This window comes from Metopolophium dirhodum, chromosome 7, assembly GCF_019925205.1.
Source record: "Metopolophium dirhodum isolate CAU chromosome 7, ASM1992520v1, whole genome shotgun sequence".
NCBI classification, from domain to species: Eukaryota; Metazoa; Arthropoda; class Insecta; order Hemiptera; family Aphididae; genus Metopolophium; species Metopolophium dirhodum.
The window spans coordinates 6,345,942-6,364,644 of record NC_083566.1 but is presented as its reverse complement, the minus strand read 5'-3'; the positions used below and the strand labels follow the sequence as shown (position 1 = coordinate 6,364,644).

Here is an 18,703-nt window from a genome sequence, read left to right as displayed (position 1 = left end):
AATTGCAGGGTCAAAAACTCGGAATTTAATTTGGTCTATCTCTACGCGGAGATGAGAACAAATTGTAAAGTTTGTACAATAAAATAGGTATAATAACTATTTCGTCAATGCCTATTATAATTAGATAATTACCAACAAATATTAGTCATTGCAATAAATAATGACTATAATCATATTGTTAAATTTGACACACGATTTTGTCAAATATTTTTACACTAGATGTTACATAGATGTAAGGTGAATTTTAGTTGACAAATTAATATGTAAACAAAAAAATAATTTAGATACGAATAAAGATGGTTTAAAGAAGTGTCATACACTCTTATTATATGTTTACAGAATAATTAAAAAATTCACTAGGTATGGAAAAGATAATAGAACATAATATTGTAACACGATTCGAAAATATTTTTCACTGGTTTTCGTTTGTTTATATATTAATATATAGAAAAATATTAAAAACCAAAGAAGAATTTCATAAAGCCGAGGGTGGTATTTTTTATGCTCATACACGCGCTTGAACCCCATAAAAATATAATACACCATACATTAATATGCGTCAAAATGCATTAAATATGCAAAATAACTTATACATACATGGCTTAGCAACATTATGAAACGAATTTGTATTGAGCCATAAAAAACTAAAGGGGAGGTTTCAATATTATCAGTAACGAACGTAATAATTTTCATAAAGCTTCAATTAATATTTGTATAGTGTTCAAATGTCAAGATTATAATCTGCATATTAACGTATACTTTTTACATAATATATACTAGGCATATTTTTTTTCAAAATATATTATATTTATAGTTTAAATCATAACTATATACATATTTTATAAGTATTGATAGGTTAAGTTCGGAAACTGAATATTATTTCATATAAATAAAAATGTATACGACGTATTTTTATTATTATTTTGTTTAAATAGGTAGTTCTGAATTTTACACATTTTAATTTAAGCTTTCAATGATGAAAAATATTTTTTGAAATAAAACTATTCATAGACATTGGTTGATTGTGAAAATATTATACTAGGTTAACTTAAATAGTAATTATAACTTATATAATGCACATGCTATTTTTATCAATAATGTATCTGCAGATCTTAACTTTTTTCACTACGTAATTATTATGTTTTTAACAAGATTAAATACAATACAAATATTGTACTATTTTCCTAATAATCTAATGATAGTTTATTATATATAGTTATATAATTATTTATTATAGTTTATATTATATTATATTATATTATATATATTCAACCATTGATAAAAAGTAAAAGAAAATATACAACTAATTAATTATGTTAGCTGATAAGATAACAGTATGGTTATGTAGTAAAAATATTAATGTCGGCGGTATAGGTACAAACAATTTTAAATGTATCGGTTTTGAATATTTATAATATCACGTTACCATTGCGGTAAGATTATTTTAATTAGTTCAAATTCTATGTAGTAAGTATGTTAGGTTTCATTTGTCTTTCATAATCATAAATTCATAAACAATAAATATATTGTTTGGATAAATTCATTTTTATTGAAAAATCATTAAATATGATTATTTTGTTTAAAATAAACGTATCATCAAATATCATGTAATTTAAATTTTTATATATTTTGAGAAAATATCGTTATGCCAGAAAGGCAATAAAGGTACAATTCTTATTATAAATCGAATTAAATTGAATTTACAGACTTGTTACATTACGTTAGAACACAACAAATTGAAGTAAAGACTTGAATTTATTATTATAGTTGAATTTGAAGGATAAAAATACGAATGGCCGACAAAAGTATACGGAAAGCACAACTGCACAAGCGGAAAATCCATATAAAATTTATAGAACTCAACAAACGGAAGCCACTTGAAACTTCCACAATATATATTATAACATACGAATGATTTTTTTATTATTTTCAAACAAAAGTCAGAGTCCCGGTTTGATATGTAAAAAAATATATATGTATTAGATATATTTTATGTTTGTGTGTACAGTGTACGTATGTACTGTGTATTTTCCTTACCTACATTAAACTTTATTGGGAATTTCCTCTTCCGTTCATATTTTTTCATGGAGAATTCATTTTTTCTTTTTTTTTTACTTTGGGTCGAGAGCTTACAGAAGAGGGAGGAAATTACACAGCAAACCTTTTTGAAAACTCACGACCGCCCCGAGCGACTGTTTTTTTTATTAGTGGCGGGTAGTATAATATAATAATATAAACATTGGGAAAATATTATATTCAATACTACCTATATATACTAACAATATTTTAAATCATAATTTTAAGCCATAATATAATACAGTCACGGGCTATATAGACCATAACCTAATCTACTAAAGATGTATTGATAATGTTGGTTCTATGTCAATCATAAAATCGATTCATACTTTAAAAATTAATATGAAATTATAATGTCATATTTATAAAGGTACGATATAAATATAAAAATAATCATTAACCTAGAAGACATTTTTAAGTTATTCCTGATTTGAAAATTTTGAAAATTATTACCATCAATGACTACACCTATATAATTCATAAAATATTAATAAATAGAGTTCCACGCAAAAATTTTTTTTCATAATAGAACATACACATACGTCATACATCTATATACAAATCATTGCACAATAAACATTTAATATAAGGACTATACTTATACACAACATGAATACATGAATAAGAAGCCATCCATTAGTGGCACTTATTTTTTTCAAATTTACAATAATAATTCAACACTATACCTACCTAATATGTGAATGAAAATGTTTCAGACTCCGTAGTCTTAAGAACATCTAAACTTGAGGTTATATTTTGTTTAAGGATCATGATATCATCCTCGGACGTAAACAATTTTTTTTTAAGTGACTTTTTATTCATCAGTAATTATTTTATTATCTTTTTAAACTTAATAATGTTGCTTTTACTGATTAAAAAATATTTTTATAGCATATAAATTATAAAACAAATTGTTTTAGTCCTACAGGTTATCTTTTGTGCTAAAACCAAGATTTATTTTTAAACTAAAAATAAAATATGATAAATACAGCAGTATATTGCCGAAAGCTTGGTTTTAAGGCGGTTCCAGTCAGAATTTTCTGTCTTTGTCTAACACACGCGAAACATAGGATTATAGACGACGTCGTGTTCTATTGACAACGTACCGATTAATTTAGTGAAGCGATCAGAACTCTGAAAACAAATTTGAATTCAGCATAAATTCTACAATGGAATGTCTGGGCCACTTTTTCAAGGAAAATGTATGGAAAATCTGATGTTATTCTGTTATTACTACAGTCCAAAACTGCGAACCTAAAAAATGCTGCTGATATATTGTATATTAAATTAGTTTTATATTTTTTATGGATAAATTATATTGAACGAGGCCAAGACGAAATTGTAATTCCCTTAGGATTTGTACTGTTGACTGGACGTGACAAAAATGTATACAATTTATTATTTTTAAATTAAATTGAATATCATCATGAAAATACAATTTTTGATGAAATTTCTAATTTAGAAATAAGCACATACTATAAATTAGCGGCAATCAATGGCATTATTTTCCTTTTTCTGCACATTCTGGTAGTTTTTTCATTTCCAGCAATCGATTTATAGAAAAATTGAGGAATTAGAATTGGGTACATAGTATCAAAATAATTAAAATTTTAGCTTAAAAAGATAAAAAAAATGCGGCCTTAGAATTGTTGCCAAACAATTAAGTAAAAGTAACATGAAAGGGTTAAAACTAGAATTTGAAAATGATCGGTAATGTGTTAGATTGAATTTCATATTTTTAGAAAAGCTATAATATATTGGGAAAAATAAAAATACGTTATGGAAATAGTACAATCAATCGAATTCCTCCCGTGCATCCTATAGAAATGTGGTCTGTTTCATAAAGACATAGAATGAAATGCCTCCAACGTTAAATGTTGCAAAATAAGGATGAAATAATAACACTATGTATATATACTCTGTCTAGCGAGAGAACTTTCCGATTCTGCGCATATAACCTCGTGACACACTACCATTGAAACTGGTTCAACTATGGCATGGTGTCGCTCGTAGGAAATATATTTAGGGATGTGTGGAAAACCCGATTTTCAAAATGTTGACCTTCTGAAAGTTGACATTTTAAAAGTTATTTTCTAAGCCGTGAATAACCTTCAACACACTACTGTTCTCGAAAAAATGATTTTTTTTCGTAGTTATCAAAACAATAAAACATTCGTAGAGGCTTGACATTTTTCCCAAATATTTATAAAGGCATTTTCTATACATAATATTATGAATTTCAAAATATTTTTGGCTCTTTTATGCTACTGAAATATTTATCTCTCTCTTATTATTATTTATTGAATCAGAATAATGATATACCTACACTATCACATATATACATAAATGTAATATACATAATATAATAATATTATACTTAATAACTAGTTCCTAGTTTTATATATAATTTACGTATATCTTATATTTTCTATTATTATTCGATACCGGTAAAACTTGTAGTGGAATCACTCTTATTAGTTATTTTTTGATTAGTGTTTAAAATTTATCAAAATAGCTCAAAAATGTAATACAAGGTTCTTCATAAATATTTCTTACAAAAATTTAGATGAAAAAAATTAAAAATCCTTAGTCACAGTTTTTATTTATAAGCATTTAAAGTGACAAAATACGGAAAAATCACAAAAATTAACAAATAATTTTGAGTTGAGAATTCATAAAAATTTTTCTTTTTAAATCTAAGATTTAAAAATGTAATACATGATTATCCATACGTTTGTCTACATTTATCAAAAAAAAAATGTCTACAATATAATGCTAATATAAACATTCAGTCAAAATGTCATGTATCTATGATCATTTGTCTTAGAGTTGCACCAAAAACCAAAATCCATTTTCTCAAAAACAGATTTTGCGTAAAAATTCCCGCTTTTCCTTAATTTTTCTTTTGTTTTTCACGTCACTTTTAAAAACTACTTGGAAATTTTTGCTTTTGACCCCCCCAAAGTACTAACTAGATTCACTTTCCTATCAGAAATGTTACTGTTGAAGAAAATCCAAAGCACTTTTACTGTCCATTTTAGTATCCATTCATTATAGCATTTTTTTTACAATTTTTTTAATACAATTATTTGAAATCAATTACAAAATCAGAGATCGATTCGGACTGTAGGAATTCTTTTTCTTTCAGATAAAAAAAGAGTCATCAATATCCGACAATTCTACTAAGCTTGAAAGTTATTCCCGTAAAGTAATTTCAACCTTCTTAAATAGGTATCGGGTAGTAGATTAGTGAAAAAGTCTTGTAATTGAGGTGGCAACTAAAATATAAAATTTAATTTTCAGATTTTATAGAATTATGGAAAATTTGAAAAATTGACACCGGGACCCTCAATATAAAAATATAATATATTCTAGTAATACTAAAAAACACGATATCAGGATATTTTTATCATAAGGGTTTTCAATGGATTTAATTTCTTAGTAAACGAGGTTTCAAAGGTCAATAATAATTAATTTCAGTGCGGATTAATCGGTCACAGGTGATAAGTCATATCAACTATCGATACTATGATAATGAGACCAATGAGAGTTAAAAATAACAGAACATTTAATAAAAAAAAACTGTCAAATTTTCTTTAATTCATTAAAAGTATTAAAAATTGCATAATTTATTTACAAAAAACATTAATTGTATAAATCGTAATAAAATGAAAAAAAAAATAATACGATCTCGCTTATTTTTCATTAATTTTAATAACCGGTCATCCGGTTTGATTATAAATTTAATAAAAACGGTAATAATGAATTTTAATTTATTGTAATTAGGTATAATTTTTTTTTATAATTCGCAACGCGTATCGTGAAAAGAACAGTTGAAATTAATACATTAACGTAGAATAACAATGCGAAATGAAACGGTGGATAAAAAGAGGAATGGTCATATTGTATTGTTCTAGATTGTTAAAATGCCACAAAAATAAATAGGGGAGAGACAGACTGAGTAGGAGTGAGAGAGAAAGAGCTTTCGAAGGGTTAATATTTAATGTTAGCAAGTCTACATTGAAAAGGCGGAAGCGGCACACGAAAATTAATTCCTTCGGGGCTAAGGGCTTTTTAACGTTTAATACGCTGTTATTCTTTTGTTGCTCTCTACTCCAAAAGCTCTCGCTCTCACTCAACCGTCGTCCTCTAGCCTGCTGCATTTTGCATATATACCACCCACCCCTGGAATAGCACCAGTATTGCAATTCTCTCTCAGGAAAGCTGTAATAATATTTATTTTTTAAATACACATATATATAAAGAAACCTTACCAATGCAAAAACAAACTATTGAGATTGCGGAGGACATGAGTAGGGTCTCTCCAGATTCAATTAGTAAAATAATAATAATAAAAAAAAAACCATATAGCTTTGTAAACAAGTGACGTTTTCCACCATTCAATGATTCCGGGGTAAAGGAAAAACCACTATGTATTTAATTTATTTTTGACACATGGTTTTAAATTAAATGTACCTACCGGTGTTTTATTTTTATTGATTTTTGTGTAAGTATATAATACATATGTATATATTATTGATGGATTAGCGTGTGTTTCCATTAATAAAGTATTAAAACATTTAAAACATATTACATCGTTAAATTATGGAGGTAAATCACAATGGTATCGTTTTAAGTTATAACGTATAACCAATACATGTCATTTCAAAATATGTCGTTAAAAATAAAACGGTTTGTCTAATATTATAAAGCAATAGGTATTAGTTGTTTGCATTAGTGAAAATAGTGTGACATTTTAGAAAATAATCATTTCGGAAAATACTGTTGATGATAATACTATAAAATATATACAAATTAAATCTGATTCGTGTGCAGTATAACATTACTAGTCTTAAATCCTTAAACGTATACAAAGCGCGGAATTAACTACAATGGATACATAACATAACAGTATATGTTCATAAATAGGTGAAATTAATCGAATATAGGTTAATGCAGCAAACGTGACCAAAATAATTTTACTCCATTTCGTCCATAATGCACAAACACTCCATACGACCTACAATGATTTTACTTAAATTTATTTGAGTACCTAATCTACTTGTTACCTACACTATCAAGAATAATATATTCGCCGTTAAGTCCGGATACCTAGTTAATTGATTACTTGAAGCCAACTAATCACAAAAGACCGTAGTTATTAATATCGAACTAATCAAGCAATTCAAAAATATTAATAGAATTAAATTACATGTTAAAACAAGTTAAATAGACAATGAAAAAGGAAACAACAAACAATTTAAAAGTAAATTTGTATAGACTGTGATAGAGCCATAGAGGTATGTTAGCGCACTATTTATTTGCTCTTTCTAACACACATGCAACTCGAGTTATGAGTATTTTAAAAATTTTAATATATTACAGTCATAACTCATAACTCATAACTGACTTTCAAATTAAAATACTAATAAAAGCCTATGAGGAATTATATTTAGATGTAATATTTAGTTGGAGGATGGCACATTATTAATTTTCATATTTTTATTTTACAGGTAATAATAAATATTATACAATATTAATAATAATATATATAATATTATCCATTTAATCTTTTTAAAAAGTCAGTAAAATATACAGTTAAACAATACATTTATAAATAGCTTATACGTAGTGCGTATGGAAAGTATTTTTTTCTGCGATGAATTGTCTTTCAATAAACGGGCGGGATACCGTCAAAACTTCATAAACTATTGTTTTTGTTGAACTTTCATTTTCAAATATTTAACATGAAAAAAGCCATAGGTATAACGAATAATGTCATAAACAAATAAGGATTTGTTATCTAAGTACAATTAAATATTAACAATGAGTTTGTTAAAATATTAAACACCATTGGTATTTCAGTGCTTATGAAATTCAACTAAAATAAAATATTTTAATCAACAATTTAAAGCTGGTACTATAATTATTAGACAATTCGAACGATAAAATAAATATAATTTTGTGCAAAAATACTAAAAATCGATGAAAAATGTAACCTTAAATATTAGCAATATAAATTCTATTAGGGACCTACTAATAAATTATAAATCTCCATGATTAAGCCCATTTAAGTGATAGTTAAGATACATAATCACAAACTTGTATAATATTTGGTATAATTTTTAGTACAATTATGTATTTATGCATATAATTTAGTCCAATATTGGTACATAATTTATCATTCAACCAAAAAACACTAAATTGTATGTGCATTGTTAAACTTAGTCAATGACTTTTTATAGGTTTTTTTTATTATATGTTCGATTCAGGGACGTATACAAGGGGGGGGATGTGGGGGTCAGATCCCCCCCCAATAGGCCTTTTTTAAATTTTATAAAATAGTGTTCTTAATGACTTAATGTAAGGAAATTACAAGGAAAAAAATGGGAAGGATTTTTTGTAAATTTTTATTTTAACACATTCAACAATTAATTAAAAATAATTTACTTAATATTAATCAGTAATCATATATTTATTTCATATTCATATAATCGTATTATGTGATATTTGATAATATGTATATTATATATACAAGTATAATAAATTATTATAAGATAATAATATGTGGCAGACCAGCCACGGGCCGTCGCCAGTCGCCACCGTCACCGATATCAACGCGGCGGAGACGACGCCCGCATGTCCGTGCGTATAATAATACATTTTCCTATACATTAGAAAAAGAAATATAAAAATAGCTTAAATAATAAATATTATTATCTAAAAACATCAACAACAAATATTATGTCAGTTGTACGAACAAGTCATAACAGATGTAATAGTACCAATGCCGATTGCCGAATTGAGTTAATTGTGCGAAAAATAAAATATAATGAGGAAACAACAATCTTTGAACAGTTTTATAACTACTTGTAGAATTTAAAATAAAATGTATTGAATATAATATATATGTTTTATCATTTATTAGGTATTTAAATGTGCACATACCTAGGTTTAGGTATTTTTGTTCCATAATAATTTGTTTGCAACTGATCCCCCCCCCATACAAAAGTTATGTATACGCCACTGGTTCGATTGCAGCACCATCCAAGCAGACGGGCTTATAGACGTATACGTAACGTATAATAGGCAACATAATAGCTAGGTATATAAGTGTATAATTTATTAGTTTATAAATCAGTGTTCACTGATTATTATTATGGTTATTAGTTATATTTATGAATTATAATACTCATAATAATCGATTTCAAATAGCCTTTGATAGACATACATTTAATAAAAGAAACTTAAAAATAAATAACTCTTCTTAGATCATTAAAACTATTAAGAAGCAAAGGAAAAAATTTAACTAAAAAAGGGTGAAAGAAGGTAAATGCTCTGATACACAGTAGGTGCGAGTGACGACTGTCGAGAGTGTACCTCGTAAATAAGAAGTCATTGTATTGTATTTGTTAAATTTAAATTCGATAGAAATATCATAATAAGTATATTGACGTCGACGAAAAACGAATTCCGAGCGAATACGATCCATGTACGTAATAATTATATATTAATATAATATACTTATATTACTATTAAAATAATTTATTTTACTAGTAGTTATACTGAGGTGGAATTGATTTTTACATAAACATTAAACTTTAAAATGTTCTTGTGTCTATAAATTATAATAATATACGTTAAAAGTATCAAGGACCCAAGAATAATATTTTTAAATTACAACAAAATAATTAAAATCGGTATTCGTTGTTTAAAAATATCTAATTTCGTTCAAAATTAAACTTAAATGTCTATAAAAACATTTGAGTTTGATTATTGTTTTAGATTTTTTGGGTTACAGTAAGAACTACTTATGAGGGATTGCGTATTAAATTTTCGTGAATTTGAAAAAGTATATCATTTTAAATTCAATACATCAATCACTCCTCTCAGAATCTACAATTATTTATAGAACTCTAAAAGTATAGCTTGTTAGGGAAAACTTTTTACATTTATAATGTATTAATATAATTATTTTTTTCATCCAAAATACATTAATATTTTAATTTTTATAAAAGATAAATTGTGAATAAAATACTTTATCTTATTTTCGAAGCTATGAAATAAGGGGTATTTATCGTGTGTAACGAATAAAACTTAAAATGATCTAATTCTTCATTAATTTTACTTTTATCTTTTTCCCACTTCCATCCTTTTTACGTAGCGTTTAATTTTGTAATATTACGTTGTTCCGATTGGCTCACGAATAACTCAACCCCCTACAGGAGTTGCCAATTAGGTATCTTGTTTTATATATAAAAAGCTTTGAGCTTTCAAATAACGCAATTTATTTTTTTTAAGGTCAAACACCCCATGTTATAGGTAGTGGTGTAAAAGGGTTCTTTGTCAGCGCCCACCAAGTTTAATGGAGACAACGACGGCAGCAAAATCTAATTTCGAATAAGGGGTCTATAGACATTTTTCTCGCGACTTAGTTTAGAAAATAAAAATTGTTATATTTTGTAAGAAAACGAGTACTGTAGTAGAAGGGTAAAAATGAAAATATACGAATAAACACGATTGAAGTGCTGTTATACAAACGTTTAGAAATGAAATATAGTTATGAAAGAAAATAAAATAAAATACATATCGTAATTTTAACAAAAATATTATACAAACAAATAAAACCAATTTAAATGTATTGAAAGAAAATATTTCAACATTTAAAATTAGGTGTTTATAATACAAAGTATAGAATTATGGTAAGAACTACAATTATTTTACAGTTGAGCATTTGTATATTGTATTGAATATTACCTACCTATTTAAATTTTAGATTTATAACTTATAAGAAATGTATACAATATAAAATATTTAACTACAAAACATATATTATTCATCTGATTTTAAGTATTTACAATCTAATTTTAATTGTATTTTTATTGCTTTTTTTTATACTTAGGTCAAATGAGAAAGACGTTGGTATAATATAGGTAAAGTAATAAATATATTATTTATAGGTATAAACACTACAAACTAGCAAAATAATGTATTAAAAAATAAAACGATAATTTATTTTTTAAGGGATCAATATAACTTAGATAAACCAGGTAAATGTAACAATCATGGGTAGTAATATATTACTAGTGGTGAAATGGCTACTTTAAAGTCGGATAATATTGCTTGTTATTTTTAAAGGGCTATACTAAAAGAATCATTATGCAAATTGTATATTGTGTTATTCTACAGCACAACTATATGCGTCGATCCATTGAACTTCTAGCTTATAAGAATATGTATACTATATAGTTATGTACCCTTTGTAATAGGTTATATAACATGGAAGCAAATCATAATATACCGCCACAGCACCACAATATAATATAAGAACTATTAGCATCAAGTTAGACAAACCGTATTCAATATTATAAACTTATATACGTTGATCGTATATCTAGTTATTAAACTCAATTAAATAAAACCTTCATTAAAACATATTATATCAAATTTTATTTTATTAGAGACATCATGGCGGTAAGTAAAATACTAACCCATAATCCTTTTGACTTCTTTTTGACTGATGAACACATTCAAGTGACCTGTTGCACTTGACATGCAATATAGCAAGAGAATTGTGATGAACCCCATCTGTGTTTATGATGTTGTCCTGTAAAATAAAAAATATATCTTATATATGTAAAAAGTGTATACAATATACACATTTTTTTATAATCACATGTTACACTTATGTAATTATATGGACCACATGGACACATAGTATGATTATGAGTATGACGTCATATTGTAATTTAGTAATATTATGTAGTCGTTCACACGCCGACATGAAACATGCAGAGAATGCAGTTTTAGAAGTCGTTAAATTCTGTTAACACATTAAATGATGAGATCATTAATGTTAATTAAGCGTGACTAATGACCGTAACCTTTAATATAGAACAAACTAAGAACTTGAAATTAGTTTCTAATAACTTATAAATATAACAATATTTTTACTTTATTCATATTTTTAACAAATAAGTGTAATAACAGTGCATACAACTTTGTCGTGTTATTTTTTTTTGTTTTTACATAAATATAATAATGTTTAAAATATTCATTTTGAAAGAAACAATTTTCAAGTTTTTATAATATCCATAGAGTATACCTAGTCGACTTACCTACTATATTAAAACAAATTTAAAAACATTTTATCAAATCAATATGTGATTTTTATTTGAATATATCTGTTCAAGCATTTTGACACAAATGAAGTTAAAAAAGCTGCACATGAGCATATTATATAACGTCTGTCTAGAGAAGTGGTTCCCAACCTTTTTGACAACTATGGATCACTTAAAGAACTTTCTATGCGTCACGGACCACCTCAATTTTAGACCCTATTTTTCTTATAAACAAGAATCATTTTATTTTACACATTTTAGAATTTAGATTATGAATAAACAAAAAACAATCAAATTCGTTATAGCAGGCATATAATATTGTTTATAATTGATACATTTTAAGTAAAAGTTTAAAACTATAAACAATGTAACGCAAATTACTACTATGAAAAACGGTCGCAATAGGTCGTGGCTTACGATGTTGTGTAGACCATAAGCCAAGACACACCAATATGCACACAAATGGACACAATAATGATATTTTGATTGGCTCACAGAATATATTGAATCGTGGACATTCCCCCCCCCTCTCCAACTGTTTTTGGTGTAATAGGAAGTTTCCCCCCACCCCGATATATTTTTGATGTGGACATTTTAATCACATTTTTTTTAAAAGCTCACTATTTAATAATATAATAATACAGTGGAACCTCGATTATCCGGGGTAATGATGGGGAGGGGGTCACACGGATAAATGAAAATCACGGTTAATCGAGACTTTTTATAATAATGAAATTTTTATTTAATTTTAATTAGAAATACATAGGTACAATTTAATAATAATGAAATTTTAAAAATTTGATTCAATTATAATTATAAATATGTATACAATGTATACTATACATAGTACATACATAATATACATACAATAATTTTATACAACAAGTTATTAGGGCTTAAAATATGAAGTTATCAGTCTTTGTTTTTTTTGGTTTGAAATAATTTTCCTTACTTCACTTCTAATTTTTCTTAAGCCAATAATGTCATGGAAGTCAAAATCGATGTACAATATTGCTTATCTTCATATTATTATCGTCAAAAATGTCATTAATATAATTGTCGATATCGTGTATTATGTAATATAAAATGTTCGATTATAACTACATATATATCTACAGTCCATACTTATTTTTAAATTTTTGGAAGAGTGAGCACGGTTAATCGCAAACACGGATAATCGAGTCACGGATAATCGAGGTTCTACTGTATATTTAATATGAAATTATTGTTATGCCTATTGTCTAATATTTCAAATATTTTCAAATATAATAAATTATAGACGTATATTTTTGATCAGTTGAACTACTTGAATCAAATTCACAAGCAATTAAATATCCAAACTGAAACCTTTTTAACAAAAAAAATATAAATATGAACAGAGATTAAAAAATATATGTTAGGTATACATTTATAATCTATTATATTTATGAAAATAACATTTTTTTTATAAATTTTATATTTTATTTAAAAAAAATAATTTCATATTAAATAATAAATAATATAATATTATGTTTGATCAACTGAACTAATTGAAAAAAATACTAATAAACTTTTAAAAAACATAGGGGGAAATGTAGACTTAAAATTTGAATGAAACAATATATTCTAAATAATAATTATAATTAAATAACAAATTATAGTTAGGTATTACTCATTAGATAAAAAAGTAAAGTTCAGTTATTAAAATTAAAATGTTATCTTTTTTTTATCCATTTAAATAGTGTTATGTACTTATGTATTTTATCTTTGTATAGATAAATTGTATCCAAATATCTTTCATCTTTATCTAGATAAATATTTGGTTATCTTTGCACAACACTATAGTTTAGTTATTTTAGATTCCGATCGATGCACCTATTGGTTTTACAATGATGTGTTTTTTTAATTTTTTGTGTGTCTGACATCACCTCTAGGAGCAGGGCCGTAAAAATTCTTCGATTTTTAACTTCGAGGGGACTTCTAGAAGCAAACTTGATCTAGTTGGTACTTTGGGGGGTCAAAATTGTATACAACATCTCATAAAAGTTGTTCTTGGATCAATATGAAAATATTAAAAATACGTTAACTCAAATTTTTTTCATAAGCCTTTGATCAAATTCTTTTTCAAATTTAATTTTTATCAAAATTTATCAAAATCCTGAAAATTTTAAAAATTAAACAAAAAATAACAATTTTGGTTGTTTGTTGTAATTCAAAAATATTGTTCGTGAGAACTTTAAACTTCACTGATATGCATATTAATATTTTCTTAACACAATTATATTTTAAAAATATTTATTATTTGATTAAAGCAATTTAAATTTCATAGAACTGGAAATTCGATGTGGAGATGTAGTTTAACTGGTTATTGATCATACTATGTTACTCTTTATTTAATTAAAAATATATTCATCGCTCTGTTCAGAATCTAAAATTGAAAAATGATATGGTATAAATGCATAAAAAAAATAGTTTTAAGTTTCAACTATAGTTAAATTATTAAAAAATTCGATAGTATTGTTCTACCTGCTCCATATTTATTCAGTTGGTTTTAAATAAAGATAATTATTATTATATTTTGTATACTTGTACTGTATGTATCTCGAAAATCTTGACAAACGTTAAATGCAGTACATCGATAATACTATTATTACGTAATATTATACGCAAAACAGTTTTTAACAGTTGAACTGTTAAAAGGTTTTATTTGCTAGTACACAACATTATATTAATTTATAATTAATAAACACCATATATTAAACTAATATTAAAATTTACCAAAATTTATTTTGTTGTTACTAATGGGATAAATGTCTATTTGATTCAGATTTAAGTTTCAAAATTAGGATGTTTTATTTTAATACAAGTCACTGGGGACATGGCAGATTATATGGGATCAGTAGTGTAGGAAAGAAATTAGTTTATAGAGACCGTTCTTATATATATATAGTAAAATAAAAGTAAATATGCAGGATATTTATTATCTGCTGGTAATGTTCAATTTAATCAAGGATAGATACGAGATAGATATATTTAAATATTTGGTGATAAAAATAACGAAACAACAGAATTTGATGTACTACCAAATAATAATAACATAATATTCTATTATGGAGCCTACTGTTAAATTAGACTGTTGGTTTTTTGATATACTATTTTAACTATTTACAGCCAAATGTATTAATCACCTATAAATTATAATAACGTTTTTATATTTATAGTTTTATAAAATGTACGATTTTTAGTTTTATAACTCGTAGCTAATATAATACTATTATAAGATTAATTATGTGTATGACATTTTGAAAATCTAATCTTACCTACAAAAATTTATAAATATTTCCATAATATTTCATTAACTTTTTAAAGACCATTTTTATATCATATTTAAAATATAATATACACCGTAATATCTTAAAATATATACATAAACATTTTGTTTTTTTTTTAATGACCATTGACCAATTTCCGCCTACAATATTTTAAAAACTACCTATTAACATTGTCGTAAATCGAGTTCCGTAAATAATAATTGTTAAATATTGAGTTATATGTTGTTATTATCTAGTATATCCTTAATTTATTTATAAATTTGAATTCGCTAAAAAAAAAATAATATTCCTGTCAATATTTATTAAATATAATATATATTATATGTATGTACTATGTATGAGAGATGCATTAAGTATAATATACGTTATACGTAAGACAAACAATCAAAAATATAATATAGAACCGATTATACAAGGGTATAATGTATGTTGGACCTATACGGCTGTACATAATATAGATTGTCGATATTTTTATTCAGGCTTTGTATTCGATTTATTATGCGTGTCAAATATAGGTACATATATTTATTATTGAAGGTTTATCTTTAATTCTTCTTGTCTATGGAGCAAAATTAAATTCAAACAATTTCAATAGGCTTCCTTTGTATAGGTACCTACCTCATTTTCCGTTTAACTACACGCGTGGTGTTTTTGTTTAAGGTCCTTAAAGGTTATTCTTCTTTCAGTCGATCACCTGTCAAAATAGGCTCAACACGTTTTTATTATGCTCATTTCTTATATATCTTACCCAAATATGTATGGATAATAATCATGTGGTATTGTGGTAAACAAATCCATGGAAATTATGATGTATGTATCTTATGGGAATACAACAATGCAAGTGTGCGATAATGCTCAAGGGTTTCTTCCAAGTTAAAAATAAAATCTTTGAATTTTGGGTATACATAAACATAAAATAAAACAACACATAAATAAGATTGATTGTTATTTTCTATACGCTATACCTATTACAATAAATTGACAATGTTAATTTTTACACACAGAATCTATTTTGAAATTGTATACAGCCACTCCCATAAAAGTTATTACGAGGGTTATTATAATCATTATAATAGGTAGTTTAGACTTATGACAAATAAATATCTCAGAAATAAATATTTTAACCATTTTTCGATAGCTTCGGTATTCACAACACAACGAAAGTGGCAAATATAGATTATTTAAGAATATTACAAAATAGAATAAAATATTATTGTAATGAAACATATACTAATATATAGACTGTAGAGAAAAGCAGTGGTGCCAAAATAATGCCAAGTACAAAATTAAATGTATGGCAAAAATCTCCCACAACCACCCACCCCACCCCACAAAACCCACTAAAAAATGTTGAAACCTCCTCACAGTCTCACAAACAATTTGCCATCCACTTTTGTTTTATTTTTGATCAGATTTCTCTTTTTTTTTCAACCAGTACGTATGTAATAATGTTAAAATAATAATTAATTACCTGCAACGGCTGCAACGATAGTACAAAATACAAAAATATAAACAAAATGAAACCTTTTATATTATATTATAATATTATGTATACAATATTAATATTGTTATTACTCTTGATGAGCAATATTACTTAATCATTTGTGATCCTATTCCTATTAATTTTCATTATCATTATAAAAGCCTCCTTATAATTTATATTAGTGTTATAACATATAAAACCAGCATATTATGCATTTATTTATACTTCTCACATACATTTAACGGCAAATAAAAAAAATATTTTAAACTTTTTAAAATTTGTATTAGTAATCTAAAGAAATGTATTATTTTCGGATATTTCAGTGTTAAAGCTGTTCAAAGAAAAAATATTTTAAGTGAAATGTAGGTACCTACCTATATTCATATTTCATTGGCATAAATACATAATATACTTATTTATCGATTTTTAAAATCAAAGCTAGTGGCGTACTGTTTCTTACCAAGTATGTACGACTTACTATGTAAATCTACATAAGTCACAGAACCAACATAACATACGATGAATATAATATTATAGTATCTAGTACCTACCTATATATAATATATTATTAGACATTAATATGTTATTTGCAACGAAATCTAAATCTAAAATTCATCAAAGTATGGTCGTTTTTACCTTTTTTTTGGTTACTATTTTTTTATTTCAACGATCTAGTGTGTCCGTCTCCGCCGGGCTTTGCATCATAACGGTCCGTTTAGAAAAAAAAATTGCCCCGATTAAAGTCGATACGAGCAGAGGTAGGTAGGTACACCTGAGTAGATCTCTCCCTGCACGCGGTTCGTATTATAATGTAACTCGGTACGAAACAACAACAATAATTAGCTATTGAGACGAACGCGTTTTTTTTTTTAAAAATACTATCGAGAACAAACCACGGCGCGGCTAATATGCCGAACTGTATTAAATTCGGAAAAAAATTAATGCCACCGAACGTGGTACGGCGCCGTCGACTCTCATGCGCGGAACAATCGCGACACACCGGCACGGCGACACGCGGAGAACTGTTCACCCACGTGGTGTCCCGGTTGCCGGTGGCACGTCGCGCGCCGTCGCCGCCGGACCGCGGTTGCACCGATCCGCCGGCCCTACCGAGGAAATACGCGTCGTATACCGCGGTAAACGGTGTGGTGCCCACCCGCTGCAGCCGCCGACTGCAGGTCGACCGTCCCCGACTCCGACCATCAAATATTCATATTGCGGACCGCGCGTGCCGTCGTTAAGTGCACGGGTCTCCCGACTCTCGGGTTTTTGTCGTATACCTACTGCAATTATTCTGAAGCAAATGGATTTCCCCACAGAGGCAGCCGGAACGCGTCGAGAAAAAATAACAAAACCATAATAATAATAATAATAAATACGATATGTTGACATTATTATATTATGATAGCTGTTTTGTTATTGCACCGGTATGAGTTTTATTGCTTCTTTACCAGCAGCAACGCTCTTCGGAAAACGCGTTGTTCGCTTACATAAAAAAAAACCCTTTGACAGTGTTTACATACTTGTCTACCATATTATATTATAATATAAACCATCGGAGGACGGCCGAAGAACTTTACTAAGAAATTATTAGTTGGATCATTATTTCGAGAAATTAAGTCTGAATATAATATTGCAACAGAGAAAACAATAGAGTTCGTGGTAATAATTGTACGGTATTAATGTATATACAAACAAGTACGTGGTACCGA

General features: G+C 26.8%; 1 protein-coding gene across 2 annotated transcripts in view; it reads right to left on the bottom strand.

Moving 5' to 3' along the window:
• LOC132948613 (tyrosine-protein kinase Dnt-like) overlaps window positions 1-18,120 on the bottom strand; it is an 80,657-nt gene extending 62,537 nt beyond the window's left edge. The window contains exons 1-2 of one of the 2 annotated variants that reach the window (XR_009665034.1): window positions 17,628-18,120; window positions 11,568-11,683 (exon numbers count right to left, since the gene is read on the bottom strand). Coding sequence is in view for 1 of the 2 variants with exons in the window: in XM_061019160.1 (XP_060875143.1) it covers window positions 11,568-11,664 (97 nt within the window). In the remaining variant the exon portion in view is untranslated. The remainder of the gene's footprint in view (window positions 1-11,567; window positions 11,684-17,627) is intronic. The other variant, XM_061019160.1, reaches the window with a different exon arrangement.
• Window positions 18,121-18,703: the final 583 nt, after the last annotated feature.